Here is a 17795-nt window from a genome sequence, read left to right as displayed (position 1 = left end):
GCCACTATGCCCATCAGTTAGTCAATGACTAATCTGAATCCAACCCAGCTCTATATAACACTTGAACCGATGGGTATCACCACCATGGACCAGCAGAAAGATAATATAAGCCACACATAGATTTTTTTTTTTTTTTTTGGTAATTCTGGTAGTCACATTAAACACAGTAAAAAGAAACAAGTAAATTTAATTTCAAGATTTTATTCAACCCAGTACATCTCGATAGTAACTGAAAATGTTTTATTTAATCCAGTGTCTCCAAAGTATTATCATTTCAACCTGGAATCAAAATAAAACTGTTAGATATTTTGCATTCTTTTCCTTGTACCTTGTCTCTGAAATTCAGTGTGCATTTTGTGCCTACAGCACACCTTATGTCTGATTAACCACATTCCAGCTGCTCAGTGACCACATGTGGCTCATGGCCACCACATTAGGACAGCCTGGGGTGGAACCAAAATGCCTGGACAGATCTCTCTAGTTCTTAAACTTTTCCAATTCGGATCCCAAGATCTGCTTCTCAGGGATCAGACAAAATTGCATGAAAATCATCATGTGTCCAACTTCTTTCTTTTCATTGTAAAGGATAGAATAAGAAGACAAGATATTGGATTATTTTCAGGGGGTTTGCTTGGTTGTTGTAGTTCTGTCACTGGACCTTAAGCTCCACGCGGTAGGGAGTGATTTCATTTAACATGATGTCTCTGGTGACAGTACTAGTACATGAGTATATGACTAAGTGTATTAGTTTCCTAGGGCTCTGATAACAAAGTACCACAAACCGGGAGTCTTCAACAGCAGGAATGTATTATCAGAATTTTGGAGGCCAGAAGTCCAAGATCAAAATGTCAGCCGTGTTGGTTCCTTTCAGAGGCTATGAGGATGAACCTGGTCCATGCCTCTATCCTGGCTTCTGGTGGTTGGCTGGCTTTTGTTGGTGTCCTTGGGCCATAGAAGCATCACTTCAGTCTCTGCTTTCATCTTCACATGGTGTTATCCTTGTGTGTGTGTCTATGTTCAAAGTTCCCTCTTTTTATAAGAACAGTTGTATTAGATTAGGAGCCAACCCTACTCCAGTATGACCTCGTGTTAACACGTGTTAATTACATTTACGATGAGTGACTCCATTCCCAAGTAAGGTCACATTGTAAGATAGAGGGGGCGAGAACTTCAAAAAGTTGATGGGAGAAGCACAATTCAACCTCTAATAGCGCGTGTTCATTAGAATAGCATATGTTTATTAAACCTAAATCAGATCCATGAATCAATAATACTTGACTATAAGGACTGCTTTTTGTCTACTCTGGGTGGGTTCCAAGAATATTCCACTTTGTCTGAAGAAGATAGGCAGGTTAAAAATCCAACAAGGAAAACTGGACATGAAGAGGATGAATGTTATTGATGGGCAGTTCCACTCTGCAAAAGCACCTGCTTTTCAGTCATCACATTTGAAAATATTTACATATGCTGCGTGAAGGTCTTTTGAATTAAACGTACTTCCATCAGCCTCAGTGTCCTAGCTAAAACTGCCTCAGAACTCTTCAGATAAATGAACTTCAGTGTCTTCATTTGTACACAGGGTGATCACACACTGTATTTGGCCAGACTTACATGCTGTTGTATCTAAATAAAATGTCTTGTCATTAGGCAAATTCTCTCTTATACACAAGTAAGGCCATATTTTTGAAACTTCACTCTCCTCCTTGGATTCACCTTGACATTTTGCAAAACCTCTTCTTTAAGTCAGTCCAGCCCTGTTTTACTCCAAACTGTGTGCTGTTCTCAGCTCAGCATTCATGGAGGCAGATATCCTTAAAACATCACACATCTTTAGTTACAGGAAAATAATACGTGTGCACTGACCAAACATTTGTAAAGAACTCAAGGTTCTCCAGTCTCCAGTGGTGCTTTGTTTGAAGGTCCAGGGCGCAAGAGACGCTTGTGTTGGGGCAGCCCCAGTTATTGAGCTTGGTTCTTCAGTTAGGAAAATGGAGTTCTTTGTTTTCGATCTCTCTTGACTTACTCTTTTACAAATAGTAATGACTTCAATACTGGCATGTTCATGCCAAGTTGGATTGTATTGAATTTGTAAAACCAATAAAGTTTTATCTCCCCTTTGTTCTGATGGGAATTTCAGTTGTCATATTGGCCCTGTTTATTTCTCTTATTCTCTGTATAAAAGTTTATGAAATGAGGATGGAGGAAACGCAGAACTGCATCATGCAATCAAGTCTGTTGATATAGCCAGACTTGTTGGGTCATATGGATGGGAAATTTAGGAAGCCGTGTAATGTAATGGAAGTATATCTAGAGTTCAGATCTCAGCTAGAATGCGTTTGCTGTCTGAACTTGGGCATGTCACTGAGTTACTTGACCTCAACTTTCTCTCCTGTTAAATGGGTATATATGGTACCCATCCTACCTACTTTCCAACATGGTGTGGAGGCTCAAACAGACCATGTTTGAATGCTCCCAGAAGCCTTTACATTGTGTCTTTGGCTAAGCAACTGTGATGATGTCTGTGGTGAGAGTGATAAATTGTGTCCTATTTATTTACCTAAACTAACACCTGACTTATTGATTTATTTCTTCTGTTTCAAACATTTGAGTTTCTTCAAGAAAAAAGGTATCATCAAAGAGTGCAATTTAAAAGATCAGATCCCTCTCTTTTCTTTTTCTTCACTCTTCCCTTGACTTTATTTACCATCATTGCATTTACCCTTTGCCTCACCAAGATGTTTTTGAGCATCTACTCTATGCATGCCATTCAAATGCTCCTGGGAAGATGGTACTCAGTGATGCAGACCTTCCCTCAAGGGCCCAAATAATGCAGGTCTCTTCCCTCAAGGGCCTTACAATCCAGTAGCCTCCATGTCTCTATCTCAGCCCGCCCATGGCTCTGATAATAACCTCACCACTTTCTTTTACTTCGTTTTCATTGATTCTGCCACCCCGGGTATGAGCTATTTCCTCCTTCTGCAGCATTAAACTGGCCTTTCCACACATTATTTTGTCAACCTGTTTCATACCATCTGGCTATTTTCTACTCACCCTTCAACTCGAGGTTTAGACATCAATTCTTCTGGAAAGCCCTCCTTGATAAACCATAGGGGATGGGGGAGCTCTCTTGGCACTGTGTATTTCTCTTCTCGTGGCACATACCCCATCAAACTGTACATTCCCAGGCTATTCTGTGACTTCTGCCAACTTAGAGCTGCAGAGGTTTCTGGTCTGCATAAATCCTTGTCTCTACTGTAGCCCCTAAAGCTAGCAGAGGACCTGCCATACCAAAGATGCCCAGTACTTTGCTACTGAAACAATGGCGTGAATATCAAGTTCTTGCCTATTTGAATAGTTCATTGCCCTTTCTTTCTGGCAGTCTCTCCTAATTTCATTTCTTCCAAATCCAAATATAATTCATTTTGTGACAGCCTTTTTTTCAAGTTGGCAAACTATTAGAGGCTAAAACTTATGCAACACACAATGAAAGACAAGGTCATATTTTATCATCTTTGCCTGTTGCCTTAACCAGATTAGACATCTTTCTACAAGTAAGGTGAATGCAAGCCAACAGATATTTATCATGTCAAACACCTGATTACAAAAGACTGAAGAAAAAGAGGGAAGTGTTAAAGATGAAGATGGCAAGTCCCTGCCTAGAAGGAGTTTACAGTTTTAGGAGAGGCTCATAATAGCCATGTAGGGAGATTGGAAAAGACTCATTGGAAAAGATCCTGATGCTGGAAAAGATTGAGGGCAGGAGGAGAAGGAGGCAACAGAGGACGGGATAGTTGGATGGCATCACTGACTCAATGGACATGAGTTTGAGGAAACTCTTCACTATCTGGGAGACAGTGAAGGACAGGAAAGCCTGGGATAATGCAGTCCATGGGGTTGCAAAGAGTCGGACACAACTTAGTGACTGAACAACAACAAAGAAGATTGGATAATTCAAAACACCAAAAAAAAAAAAAAAAAAAAAAGAAACCTCAAAGGTTTGGTTCTGGAAATTCATTATTAAGTTATGTGGAAGTGGTACATAGTTTCTGTATCTTAACAGTATCTTGTCTCCTCAAGGTCATGGGTTGTCTAAGCTATGTTTAGGATCCACCTTTGAGAGAGGACCAAGGAAGAAATGTCAATTAGTATCCTTGGGACATAAACTTTCCTGATAGGTAGAAAATTTAGTTTTCATAATATGATGTGAGTGATGTTGCTTCAATTAGCAACATCCACAGTGGAGCTGGCACTACTCTGGGCTACTTGGTGCTTGCTGTATGTGCAGCAATCCCCTCTCTTACCGAGAAAGTTGTCTTACACCAAATCTATTAGTTTACTATTTTAGAGGCAGGTAGAGAATCCCCTGGATAGCTACGATGGAGTAAGTAGCACAGCAATATTATCCCAAGTCATAACTGCAGGGTAACTGTAAGCAAGCTGTTTAGGGGAACACAAGTCATTATTTTCTTCTTGTCAATATGGTTAAACGTAGTAATATTAGCAATGGTGCAAGTCTTTGAAATTCATCTTGGATAGAAATTTGATGCTGATGTTACCCTGGTGGTGGTAGTGAGAACTTTGTTTTCCACTTCTTTAGAAAATAGCTCATTGTGAAAGGAGGTCGATTGTGGACTGAAGATTTTCTCCACACCCAGGAGATGAAGGGTCTTTATGGAATGATGAGTTAAAATGCGTTGATCTGTTCCTTCCATTATGGAAACAGTTTCTGCTAATCTTTATTTGCTTGGTTCAATTGTCAATTAGTTCATCTGCCCTTCTGTCTGCACCACTATATTTGGGATGGTGGTGGGCAGCTCCAACTGGCACTCAGGGATAAATGGCAATGACAGTGAGGCCATGCTATTGATGCAAAATAGGATGGCTGAACTTTTGCTGCCCTAAATTCCCTTTGTGTTTGCAGCCATGAAAGTGATCCTACAATGTCAGTTTCTGGTTTTGACAGTTTCCTATAGTTATGTGAGAGATTACGTTGGGGGAAACTGGATGAGGGAGACACAGCAACTGTCCTGAATTTTATTTTTTTCAACTTCTTGCTTTGCAGTCAGAATTAGATTGGTCAAACTATGATTGTCATCCTGCCTCTTGGGGTGACCTCAGATTATTTGCATAGTCTTTCAAAGCTGCCCATCTATAGAATGAAGATAATGATGGAGGCTGTGGAGTGCATTGAGGGAGTTACAGTTATACAACATTTAGGGCAATAGAATGCGTATGTTGAGAGGCATTCTAATAATATCCTTATTTAGTTATTTTTATTTTTGTCTGTCCTGGGTCTTCGTTGCTGCACAGACTTTTCTCTAGGGGCAAGCAGGGGCTACTCTCTAGTTGCAGTGAGCAAGCTTCTCATTCCAGTGGCTTCTCTTGTTGCAGAGCTTGGGCTCTAGGGCGTGTGGGCTTCAGTAGTTGCAACTCCCAGGCTCTAGACCACAGGCTCAATAGTTGTGGCGCACAGGCTTAGTGGCTCCTTGGCATGTGGGGTCTTCCCAGATCAGGGATCGAAACTGTGTCACCTGCATTGGCAGGTGGATTCTTTACCACTGAGCCACCAGGGAAGCCCTTCTAATTACATTCTTGTTGTTATTAATAATGTTATAATCACCATCATCATCGTTGACACTACTAACCCCTCTTGGGTTCTGGATCTTGAGATGACAAGATCTCATGCCTTTTTGGTAACTTCTGACTTTGGCTAGAATACTTCAGAAAATATTTTGTGATTGAATAGTTCTACCATAGCCCTTACAGATACCACCGCTCATCTTAGCCAACAAAGCAGTCCATCATAGCATCCTTGAAGGAACCTCAGCTTTGGAGAAAGATGTGGATTTGAGGTCTGCCTCTGCCACTTGGTGCCTCACTGGTAAGGAACCCGCCTGCCAGTACAGGAAACACAAGAGCCACGGGTTCGATCCTTGGGTCAAGAGGATCCCCTGGAGGAGGAAATGGCAACCCCCTCCAGTATTCTTGCCTGGAAAATTCCATGGCCAAAGGAGCCTGGTGGGCTACAGTCCATGGGGACACAAAGAGCTGGGCACGAGTGAATGAATGAGCACACATCTGCCACTTACTAGCTTCCAGAAATCTTTTGCTTCTCTATCTGTGAAATGGGTTCGATAACAAATAAGTTCAGGAAAAACACAGTTCCTGTAAAGATGAAGTTAGACATGTATATCTAGTGGCTACCATTATCTAATGCTGAGAATGAACTCAGTGACAAGCTGCTATTCTGTCTGGTACTTTTTTTTCTATTTGTAATGGGCAATAATGAGGCATTTACAGCTATTTTAGAGACAGAGAAGTGAAGCCCTATGCTGCATGACTTTCCAAGAAGAAATCTTTCAGTATGACGTTGGGATATTTCAATAGGGAATTTTTTTTTTCAGCAGTGCAGAGCCACACTTGATGGCTTGACTTTGTTTCTCAGCACCCTAAGTTACTGGGTGACTCAGAGCATGTCTTAGTCCCCATTGGGACCTGAGAATTTTTCAAGGGACAAAACATTTGGAATATGTACATGTGTGCACCACTCTTTAAGATGCTCCAGGCAACAGTGGTGAGAAAAAAACAGCAGGGGTTCCTGCCCTCATGAAGTTTACAGTCTAGTTGGAGACAGACCTCAAAATGTAGATTTTTCCATAATATCGTACAGAAGGGTCCCCCAACCTCCGGGATCTAATGCCTGATGATCTGAGGTAGAGCTGATGTAATAGTACTAGAAATAAGTGAGTGAGTGTTAGTTGCTCAGTTGTGTCCAACTCTTTGTGACCCTATGGAGTATAGCGTGCCAGGCTATCCTGTCCATGGAATTCTCCAGGCCAGAATACTGGAGTAGCCTTTCCCTTCTCCAGGGGATCTTCCCAACCCAGGGATCAAACCCAAGTCTCCTGCATTACAGGCAGATTCTTTACCATTTGAGCCATCAGGGAAGCCCAATAGAAATAAAGTGCACCATAAATGGAATGCGCCTGAATCATCCCAAAACCATACCCCCTCCCTCCCTGGTCCCTGGAAAATTTTTCTTCCATGAAACCAGTCCTTGGTAAGGACTGCAGTCTTACAGGAAAACCCAAATGAGGTTTTTGGCCAACCCAATATATGTCATGTAAAAATACACATAATGTGAAAAGCAAAGTGTACATCATGTCAGACTTTGACAAGGATTTTAAAGGACAAGTCAGTGTCCTCTAAGACCCTGTGGATGCAGTGAGCAAGATAAGAAAGCCCCCGTTCTTCAGTGCCCAAGACTGTTGGCTGGGAACTTCACTTGCTCCAGAGGCTAATAATTTTTTTTTTTTTGACACAAGCACGTTTCTCTTTGGAAATACCACCTCATAAGACACCATGTCAAGGCTACTGATTAGCACCAAGTGCCATAAACATTTGATTGTCCCTAAGTTTTAAGGAGTTGAGAAAAACAGCCTCTCCATTGCCTTCTGTGGCTCCAGATGGAACGTCAGAATGGAACATTTCGTAAGCATGACACCTCACCGTCGCAAATCCGCCGTGCCTCCCCTGCTTCGCGTTTCTGGGGCTGGTGTTTCTGCCGTGACCAGGTGGCTCCTGGCCTCTCTCCCCTCTGTGCCTCCCTGTGGAGGCTGGGAAAGCGAAATGAAACAAATTGCTTTCACTCCAATCTGTGACATGGATTCCTGTTATCGTGGTTGTTTGTTGTTTTTTTGTGAATTATGGTCCCAGAGCAATTTCAGAGCTCTTTGTTCCAGAGGCTTTTTTTTTTTTTTTGATAAGCTCATGTAGTTAAGAAACCAAGGTTTGTATACTGACCTTACAAACTACAAGATCAGTTTGTAAGCTGACCTTGAGGTCAGCTTTGAACCCATCTCCAAGTTTTTAAGGATGTGGGGCTTAGGAGTCTGATGGATGTGGGTAACTAGCTCTTACTAGTTGTGTGAATAGCAGGAAGTACTGGATTGACCAAAAGGTTCATTCAGATTCTTCCGTAAGATGTTATGAAAAACCTGGAACCTTTTGGCCAACCTGATAACTCCACCTCGCTTAAAAAGAGAATGATGGTAGGTACCACGTTGGGTTCTTATTAAATAAGATAATATAGGCAAAGCTGCTTTGTTGAATTTTGTATCTTTGATGCTTTAACAGTGACCAGTACATAGTTAGTACTCGAGAAAAGTTTTCTTATCATCACCCTCATCTTCATCACCACCATCATCTCCATCTTTATCATCTTCTTCATCACCATCATCATCATCTCTATATCATCATCAGCTTCATCACCACCATCATCATCTCTGTATCATCATCAGCTTCATCACCACCATCATCATCTCTGTATCATCATCTTCTTCTTCATCACCACCATCATCTCCATCTTTATCATCATCATCACCATCATCATCTCCATCCTCTTTATCATCATTATCATCTCCATTTTGATTTTAGCCTGGATTCAGTGACAGGAACTCTTCAATAAGGGTTCCACCACTTAGCAAATTTACAAACTCCCATAGTGGGAAATATTTTTTCACCTGTTTGGAGCCTCAGTGTTCTTACCTTTAAAAAGACCATAATATCTATCTCTTGGAGGTGGTTATGGGGATTAAAGTGCCTGGCACACAGTAGAATGAATCCAACACACCTGCCCATGTGTTTTTCAGAGAAGAAAGAACTTTGCTGGACTAGAAAGGGGACTGATTTCATCCCTACGGTGGGGAATGTATGCTCAAGGACTTTCTAGATTATGAAACACATTCCCATAAATTTGATCTCTAGAGCATCACAAGAGCCTCATCAGGAAGGAGAATATTTGGTTTTTTTTAGGAAGGAGAATATTTTTGATTTGTATTAATAAATGAGGAAATGGGGTACACAATAGTTCCACCATTGAGTTTCTGGTTTTTCAGCATTTGTCTCCAACCCCGTAGTCACAGCACCAATAAAAAGTTACATGGTAACCAACAGGGGAATTACCCAGCACAGAGTTTTTTATTTTACTTATTTTATTGTGATCCATAAAAGATTTTACATCACAGCCCAATTCACCTGCATAAAAGTTTCATGAAACATTTCTCTTACTCTATTCTATTCTTTCCCAGTATGGTATAGTTTATTTCATTTAGAGAATGTTGACGTGATAACCCCCTACCAGAGTTTTACATCCCAAGGGATCACACCTGTAATTTGAAAACAATACATTTCACCCCAAAATTATGTATAAGGATAGTCTGAGGCACCTTTATACAGTGCCCAAGGCTGGACCCCACCCACCCTCAGAGATTTTAAGCCGGTGGGTCTGGGGTGGAGTTCTAGCATCTGGCTCTGTAGGACCACCCCTAAGTGACCTGATGGCCCATGGGCTAAAGAGTAATGTCCTATTACATCACTCTGATTGTCTCCACCTGAAACACTCTCCTCTGTTGGGTGTTTTAACTTTTTTGGGTTTTGGGTTTTGGGCAGTTTTTTGCATTTTCTGTATCACTTCTCAGAACACCAGGGAATCTGTCTTGGTCTCACACTTTTTGCTTTCTAGGAGAAAGCAAGACCCCTATACTTTGCTTGAAGTACAGAAGTTTAGCTCTTCAGTTATTAGTTGGACAAGGAGCTCGTAAGAATGACTGCTGAGCCCACCTATTGAGCGAGTCCTTTGAGGAGGGGCTCTGGTCCTCTGGTGATGTGGTTTTGAGAGGGGAGCTGATGCGTCCCTTTAAGGAACCTGAGTGAAAGTGAAAGGTGCTTAGTCGTGTCAGACTCTTTACGACTCCATGGACCGTACAGTCCATGGAATTCTCCAGGCCAGAATACTGGAGTGGGTAGCCTTTCCCTTCTCCAGAGGATCTTCCCCACCCAGGGATTGAACATAGGTCTCCTGCATTGCAGATGGATTTGTTACCAGCTGAGCCACCAGGGAAGCCCAAGAATACTGGAGTGGGTAGCCTGTCCCTTCTCCAGCACATCTTCCCAACCTAGGAATTGAACCCAGGGCTCCTACATTGCAGACGGATTCTTTACCAACAGAGCTACTACAGAATCCCAAGGAACCTGAGAGGGCTGCTTAATTTCATCCTGCATTAATTAATTAATTAATTAATAATCACATCTCCAGACTGTGATTGGGAATAGAAATGTAAGAATGGCACAAATACTGTTTATCCAGATTTTCTTTCCAACCCTGGGAAGCTGGGAATTTAAATAATAATAATAAAAAAATCACTCAGGGGCTCCCTAAACTAGCACCACCAACAGATCAGCAGGAAAGTGGAATTCTTCAGGGCAGCCTTCTCCGCCCTCACCTCCTCCTCTGTTATACAATTTAATTACAAGTTTAATCACTTCAGAAACCTCATCCATTCCCTCCAGTGTAGCGAGATCTCTCCTTTCCAAGCAGGCGTCTCAGTGATAAGCGGCTGTCCATGCAAAGAGTGGATGGGTCTCTTGAAACCTCTCCTTGGGCGAGCCAGAAAGACATGACTAAATAAAAACTGAGATTGTGTTGACATTTCACTGCGGTGGTTGTAGTTTTAATAATAAAGGAAGAACAAAGTATTTGCAGCTTTAAATAAAGAGGCAGCATTTGGCATTGAAATCACAGGGGATTTTGTACGAGGTTTTATTTTTGCTCATTGGGAAACAAGGGAAAAAAAAAAAACAATGAACTTAGAAGAGACAGAAGTTCAAGACAAGAGAAAAACAAGAGGCTCTGATTTTCCTTCATGCCCTTGATCCTCACTGGGGTTCTGTGGTCAAGGGTGGGTTCCTTTTCTTCAGAGCCTACTGCAGGTCCTTCCTGTTGGGTCCTCGGGGACAAAGATGGTTTTGGATTTCGCTCACCACGTTATTGAATGTGATGAATGAAGCTGTTTATCTAGCTCATCCTCTGAGGCAGGGCGCCGTGCGTGTTTGTTTTCCCGTGATTTGATTTTTATCATGATCTTCTCACAATTACCCTGTGAAGTCACTCATCATGTTCCCCATTAAACAGAAGCAAAAAAAAAAAAAAAAAAAACCTGGAGCCCAGGGCATTGCAACAACTTGCCTGAGATCACGCAGAGAGTCTGCCAAGGAGCCAGGCCTGAGCATCTTCCACACACTCGCCTCTGACAGTATCTTAAGATCAATTTACAATTAACCACTCAGCTTTGTTATACATTTATCTGCAGTGTTCTCACAGTGTGTTTTAAAAAAAAAAAGTATCCATCACCATCTCTCTTATCTCTTCGAGCTCTGTCTTCATCCCTCTTCCATCTCCTGCCCTGCTCCTTTTGGTGTTCCCCCCCACCCCCGCCCCTCCCCTCTTGAAAATATAAAACAAAAATAGGAGAGTCGCGCCAGCTTCCCGGTGGAATTCCTAAGTTTGCTTGCATACCATATATTTAGTTTAGTAATGAAAAATTCCAGCTCCGGGCGGTGCAGAGGATAGCATTTCTAATGTTTTTTAAACAGCTATTAATGTAGTCGAGCGCTGTGTGGGTTTTCTTTTTTTTTCCCTTTCCTCGTCTATATAATCATCTGCTCAGTGTACACTCGGAAACGGAGCGCAGGGGCCAGAGGAGGGGCGGGCTGTGATTGATGGATCAGGCTCCAGGAAGGAGTCCCCTCTGGAGCTGGTTTGGGGAGCAGTCAGATGTTGAGGAGGAGGTCAGCCGGGCAGCCCCGGCCCCCCCTCCTCCCGCACCCCCGCCGTCCCCACATTGCACAGCGCACACACCCTCGCTCCTCATCAAGGCTCTCTCCTGCCAGATGCTCTGTGGTGTGGCTCTAGCACAGCTGCTAAGTTTATGGAGGAGAAAGGAAGCAGGATGGTACAGCAGGTACATTTCCCCCATTCTTCTGTTTCACTCGAAACTGTGCTTTGAATGGAGCGGAAGCCTTTCTTGGTATGAAGTCTCTGTTACTCTCTGTGTGATGTGGATTTTGCTCCTTGAATCATGCCGGGAGGGAAAGGAGAGGAATTCAGCCAAGTGTGTGTGTGTGTGTGTGTGTGTGCTTTTCTGCTTGATGTGTAAGAACTGAGCTGGTCTTCGAACCCGCAGGTTAATGATGTAATTTTGCATTTCCCTTCTTTGATTTCAGTGCCCCCAGGGGTATGATGCAGTTTTAGTTCTTTTCGGTCCAGCACTGGAGGCTTTTCTCTGAATATGCGCAATTTCTTGCCAGAGAAGTAGAACAGACCAGGCTAAGAAACTCAAGTCGACCAAACTGTCAGCAAGACGGAGAATTGCAGGCAGCTGAGAATGGACAGTCTCGTTACTCGAGTCGGAGCTGGTGGGAGGCGTGGGTCCCGGGGCGGGAGACATCGCTTTTCTAGGCGGTGTGGAGAGGTGTAATCAGTTGGTTTAGGAGGACTGAACCATTCCCATGTATTTCTTTACTAGAGGGGCTGTGTTTAGGCCGGAAGAGATTTGAGGGGACCAGAAATGGACTGGGAACAGGTAAATTTCAGAAGCAAAAGGAGAAAGGATGCTTTAGAAGTTTGATGATTAGAGCTGGGAAAACACACACAGAGACAAGAAAGAAAAATACTTAAAGTCCACCTTGGCAGGCACTTTTCCCCCTTAGTAAAAGTCAGACAGTTTACGGTGAAAAGAATAAATCCGTTCCGTGCTCTGCCACGTAAGGACTCTTCTGCAGTTGAAATGTGCTTTGCATTAGATGTTGAGCCAAAATATTTTGCCAAGTCCAACGGGCTGCCAGTCTTGGTTCATTTATTAGTTTCCCAAAACTACTTTATTAAACCACTCAGGGCTGTGCCTGGGAGAAGGGGATGTCTAACAACAACAACAACAAAAAACCCACCAAAATATTTTTAAAAAGCACCTCCTGTTTTCTCTCCGGCTCTACCTCCTGAGAAAATTAAGGGTGTGGGATGTTTCAGGGACCAAGGAAATTCTCCTTGTATTTGAGGGGCGTCTCACAGAATGCCTACAAGCAGCAAAGTCCATACACTATGCTAATGGTCAGATTACGGTATTTGTCTTAAAATAGCAATAATATCCTGGCTATTTCATGCTTCAGTAAAATATTTAAATTGAAATGGCATTTTTTTTTCCTTTGGTGAATCAGACTTGGTTGCATGTTAATAATCCCTTTTTCTCTATGTAACTGGAGTGCAAACTACCCGCCGGGGTGTTTCGGGGAATGAGGTGGTGGGGGGGGGTTCCCACGTCATCTGGCTGCTGTTGAGTTGCTGTTCTACTTGAGGTTTGGCCCAGGAGGACGAAGAAGTTTCTTTTTCATTTATCCTAATAGATGCTCTTGATTTCAAATTTCTACCCAGTTCTGCAGCAGCCAAGGGTGGGTTTGAAAACATGAGGTCTTGGCTTCTTTTTCTTCCCTTTTGTGTATTCAGCAGTAACCCAGGGAAATCCAGGCATTGAAAATCAGATGCTAGGATTGCAAAATCACTTGAAGCACCTCCCTGATGATGTGGTTGTTCAGTCCCTAAGTTGCGACCCCATGGACTGCAGCACGCTGGGCTTCCCTATCCTTCACTATCTCCCAGAATTTGCTCAAACTCATGTCCGTTGAGTCGGTGATGCCATCCAACCATCTCATCTTCTGCTGTCTCCTTCTTCTCCTGCCCTTAATCTTTCCCAGCATCAGAGATGATGTGGAGGTACATGCAAGGCGGAATCACCCTCTGCTGTCGACTCAAGAACCCCACAAGCACCCTGACTTGGGAAATATCAGCATCTCTGTGATCATTCCACTTATTTGGGGAAAGCAGGCATTTGACATTAGAGTAGAGGGATGATCCTCAGACAGTAAAGACTCCGCCTGCAATGCGGAAGACCTGGGTTCGATCCCTGGGTTGGGAAGATCCCCTGGAGGAGGGCATGGCAACCCACTCCAGTATTCTTGCCTGGAGAATCTCATGGACAGAGGAGCCTGGTGGGCTGCAGTCCATGGGGTCGCAAAGAGTCAGACACGACTGAGCAACTAAGCACAGCGCAGAGGGTTGAAGGGAGCTTCTGCAAATCAGGGACTGTCTAGTCAGCATGCTCCAGATAATTGCTGCCTGTCCCCACCACCGATATGAAATTGGCTTCAGCTTGCCCCCATTTCCTCCCGCCCCCAGGCCTGGAGCATGTTCATGTGACTTAAGACTTGTCTTGACCTGGAGTGGAAAAGATACCCTTAATGTGAATATGGACTTCCCAAGTGGCACTAGTGGTAAAGAACCTACCTGCCAATGCCAGAGATATAAGAGACACAGGTTCGATCCCTGGGTCGGGAAGAACCCCTGGAGGAGGGCGGCAGGGGAACGGCAGAGGAGCCTGGTGGGCTACAGTCCATGGGGTCGCAAAGAATCAGATACAACCACAGCGACTTAGCACAAGCACAAAGTGAATGTAGTTTTTTTCCAGAAGATTCATTTCAACCATGCTAAGAATCCAGGAACATCACTAGGGAAGAAAGAAAGACATCTCCGAAGCCCTTTGAAGGTGAAAAATAATTCCATAGGAAGAACGATGATCTTAATTAAATATTAGATGTAATTAGCCCAAAGTACAAATGTTGGGAATATTAATTAGGGTCTCTTTGGAATGGTTGTCAGTGTTAATAAGTAACCACAGGGGGTCCCACCAACATCTGTCTGAGAACTCCAGGAATGGGAGTGCATCTCAAGCTCCAAGGACTTGAGTGCTTCCTGTAGGCTCCTTGGCTACCATGGACACCATCTCTTAGAGCTGAGCACCCTGGTTTTGCCTGATTGGTGCAGGCTTGGGTGGAAGTTGGGGGTTTGTCCTGGCTCCAGTGGTGTCCCTACTTGGTCTTTGCCCTTGGCCCTTGGAACCTCAGAGCCTTCAGAAGCCAGGCTTCAGGCTTGAGGTGGCGGAAATTTCCCAAGCTGCTATTCTAATACTCGCCAAAGGATACCCCTCATCCCTCCCCAGTCTGGCAATCAGAAGCCTGGCCTCTTTGAATCAAATACCCTAGCACCTGGGGGCTCCCCACGTGGCGCTAGTGGTAAAGAATCTGCCTGCCAGTGCAGGAGATGAAAGAGACGAGGGTTCCATCCCCAGGTCGGGAAAATGCCCTAGAGAAGGAAATGGCAACAGACTCCAGTACCCTCGCCTGGAAAAAACCATGGACAGAGGAGCCTGGAGGGCTACAGTCCACGGGGTCACAAAGAGTTGGACATGACTGAGCAACTGACTGACTCACCCTAGCACCTGACATGCCACCTGATGGAAAACGGGTCTCAGGGTCACTGTATATGTGACAGAGAGTGGCTTATTTATTTAAAATCAGAAACGTATCTCCCCACCAGGGGATCTTCTTGCCAGATGAGAGATACCTTGGCATGAGATAAACACGGGCTCTGGTTCAGCTCCTGGCTTTCCTCAGAGATACCTGTGGCTGCAACCTCACAATATTACTTACCAGCTCTGGGCCACGTATCCTCTACAGCAAAATAAAGTGGGATTGCAGATGCAATGCATGCAAAGCAGAGTCTAGACCTTGGCATATTAACCTTCGGAGCTGGATAATCCTTGGTGGTGGGGTGGGGTGATCCTGTGCATTGTAGGGTGTTCAGCAGCATCTCTGGCCTCCTGGATGCTCTAGATATTCGTGGTGCCACTTAATCCCCAGTTGTGACAAACAAAAGTGTCTCTAGTCATTACTTCGTGTCTCCTGGGAGGAAATCATCCTTGCTTAAGGACTCATGCTGCCAAACGCTGAGCGCCATGCCTGGTGCCCACTAGGTGTGAGTATCACTTGCGTTGTCTTCCGAGCTCTAGTTTGAAGAGGGTGTCTTTCAGATGGAGCAGAGAAGTGTGACACCATCATTGGTCTTCTCATAAGCCCACTTTTGCTGGGTTTGACGCACTTGTGTGTACAATGTAGATGTCTGGTGATACAAAGAACGTTCTGGAAAAGATTCTATGACATCCTTCTTCCACCATGCTTAACACTGTTGATCTTCAAGTCTGGCTGAGCCACCTTCTCCTTGGTTTAGGGAGAAGGCACCCCCTTTTCTCTCCCTGCTTCACCACTGACTGTATTTCCTGCCCAAACTCTTTGTGCAACCACAGCTTCTTAATTGATGTCCCCATAATTCATGATAAGTCCACCACAACGATGAGAAAACCTTTTCTGCAAAGGGCCCGATAGTTTAATAGTTTAGGCTCTGTGGGCTATATGGTCTCTTGTCATAGTGACTCAACTCTGCAATTGGGGCACAGTGAGCATGGTTGTGTCCCAATAAAACTTTATTTACAAAAACAAGTCATGGGCCAGATTTCTTCCAGAGGTCATTTTTGCCCATCCCTATCCTATCCCCAACCCCTCCATCCTGTTGCCAAATGAAGCCTGACAGAGCCCAGAGTTCACTGCCCAAGCATGCACTCACTTAGCAAACACTGGGATCTGTTGACTTTGCAGCCAGTGTGCTTTGGAACCCTGGAGACAGAGCAGAGAATGTGACGCAGTCTTCCACCCTCCGGATGTTCACAGACAAATCAGCAGGCAATGGCGGTACCCCGAGTTATGTGGGAAGTGAGCAAAGCTGTGGTGGGGCTTAGAGGACAGGCAGCTGATGTGATTTCAGTGTCAAGGAGACTGGCTGGGGGATCTGGAACCTCAAAGAGAAGCCAAGGGCTGCCCTGGTGGCTCAGTGGTAAAGAATCCGCCTGCTAATGCAGGAGACATGGGTTCAATCCCTGGTCCGGGAAGATCCCACGTGCCAGGGGGCACCAAAGCCTGTTCACCACGACTACTGAGCCTGTGCTCTCGAGCCCAGGAGCCACAACTACTGAAGCCCGTGTGCCTAGAGCCCAAGCTCCCAAAGAGAAGCCACCACAGTGAGATACCCATACACCGCAAGTTGAGAGTAGCCCCCTCCTGTTGCAACTAGAGAAAAGCCCGCGCAGCAATGAAGACCCAGCAGAGCCAAAAGTAAATAAATAAATATTTTAAAAAAAGAGAGAGAGAAGCTGAGACTAGCCAGGCAAGGGAGTAGGGGAGAACTTCCTAAGCACAGGAGGCAGTGAACAGGAAGACATGATGAGAGACTAAAGAGACCATATGCTTCCTGAGGTCAAGCCCGTCCCTGGGCAGTGCAGAGAGGGGTCAGGTCCTAGCACAGAGCAGCTGCTATTTTGCAGAAGCACGTGGAACTGGTTCTCTCTTCCTGAGATCGCTCTGCCATGCAGAAAGGCTAGGTGGGCGTATACGTTCCCGTGAAAGCGTTTCTACTGAAGGCGGAGCAAGGAAAGCTGTGTCTTTTTTGACCATCTCTCTCTACCACTGATCCTGTAAGCATTTCAGGCTCCCTTGGTGTTTTTTACAAGACTGTCTTTCAGGGACAAGCGAGGGGAAGGGCAGGAGAGGCTGAAATAGATCTTTGGGCAGAGGTGAAATTTGTCCCAGTGTATTTCCCTTTGGAGGAGTCTCAAGGTCCCAAAGCTTCTAGGACTTCTCATGAGCCAGAAAGAAGTTGCATCGCATGGAATTTCTGTGCACAAGTCTATGTTCCTTGAGCAGCCCTATAGAAGAAAAGAATGCTAGTCGGCTAATATACAGTGGAGGCTTTTTTTTTTGGTATTAGTCAAGACCTTTTTGGTTGCATGTAATGGAAAAGCTGGCTTACACAGACATTTACTGAGTTATGGAATTTAAACAGCAGCATTACTGACTGCAGGAAGAGCTGGATCCAAGACTTAAGATGATGTCAAGGGGACTCAGTGGGTTTGTGTCTCCGTGTCTGGGCTCCATTTTCCTCCGGGTTGGCTTCTGCTTTAGGAAGGCCCCCTTTCAAGGGGCATTTCTTGGTAGCTCCAAGCTGGTATTATGTTTTC

The 17795-nt window shown here is 44.3% G+C and overlaps 1 protein-coding gene across 22 annotated transcripts in view; it reads left to right on the top strand.

The window, feature by feature from the left end:
* The window catches only part of RBFOX1 (RNA binding fox-1 homolog 1), a 440478-nt gene that overhangs the window by 211842 nt on the left and 210841 nt on the right, over positions 1–17795 (top strand). The window contains exon 1 of one of the 22 annotated variants that reach the window (XM_081554691.1): positions 11769–11801. The exons of the other annotated variants lie outside the window; for them this stretch is intronic. Within the exon in view, the coding sequence (XP_081410817.1) occupies positions 11769–11801 (33 nt within the window). Of the gene's footprint in view, positions 1–11768; positions 11802–17795 lie in introns of those variants that run through there. 22 annotated transcript variants of the gene reach the window in all.

Source organism: Giraffa tippelskirchi, chromosome 13, assembly GCF_054371585.1.
Source record: "Giraffa tippelskirchi isolate mGirTip1 chromosome 13, T2T-mGirTip1v1.2.pri, whole genome shotgun sequence".
Taxonomy (NCBI): domain Eukaryota; kingdom Metazoa; phylum Chordata; class Mammalia; order Artiodactyla; family Giraffidae; genus Giraffa; species Giraffa tippelskirchi.
Note: the sequence above shows the minus strand (reverse complement) of the source record. Positions and strands in the feature narration are given on the sequence as shown.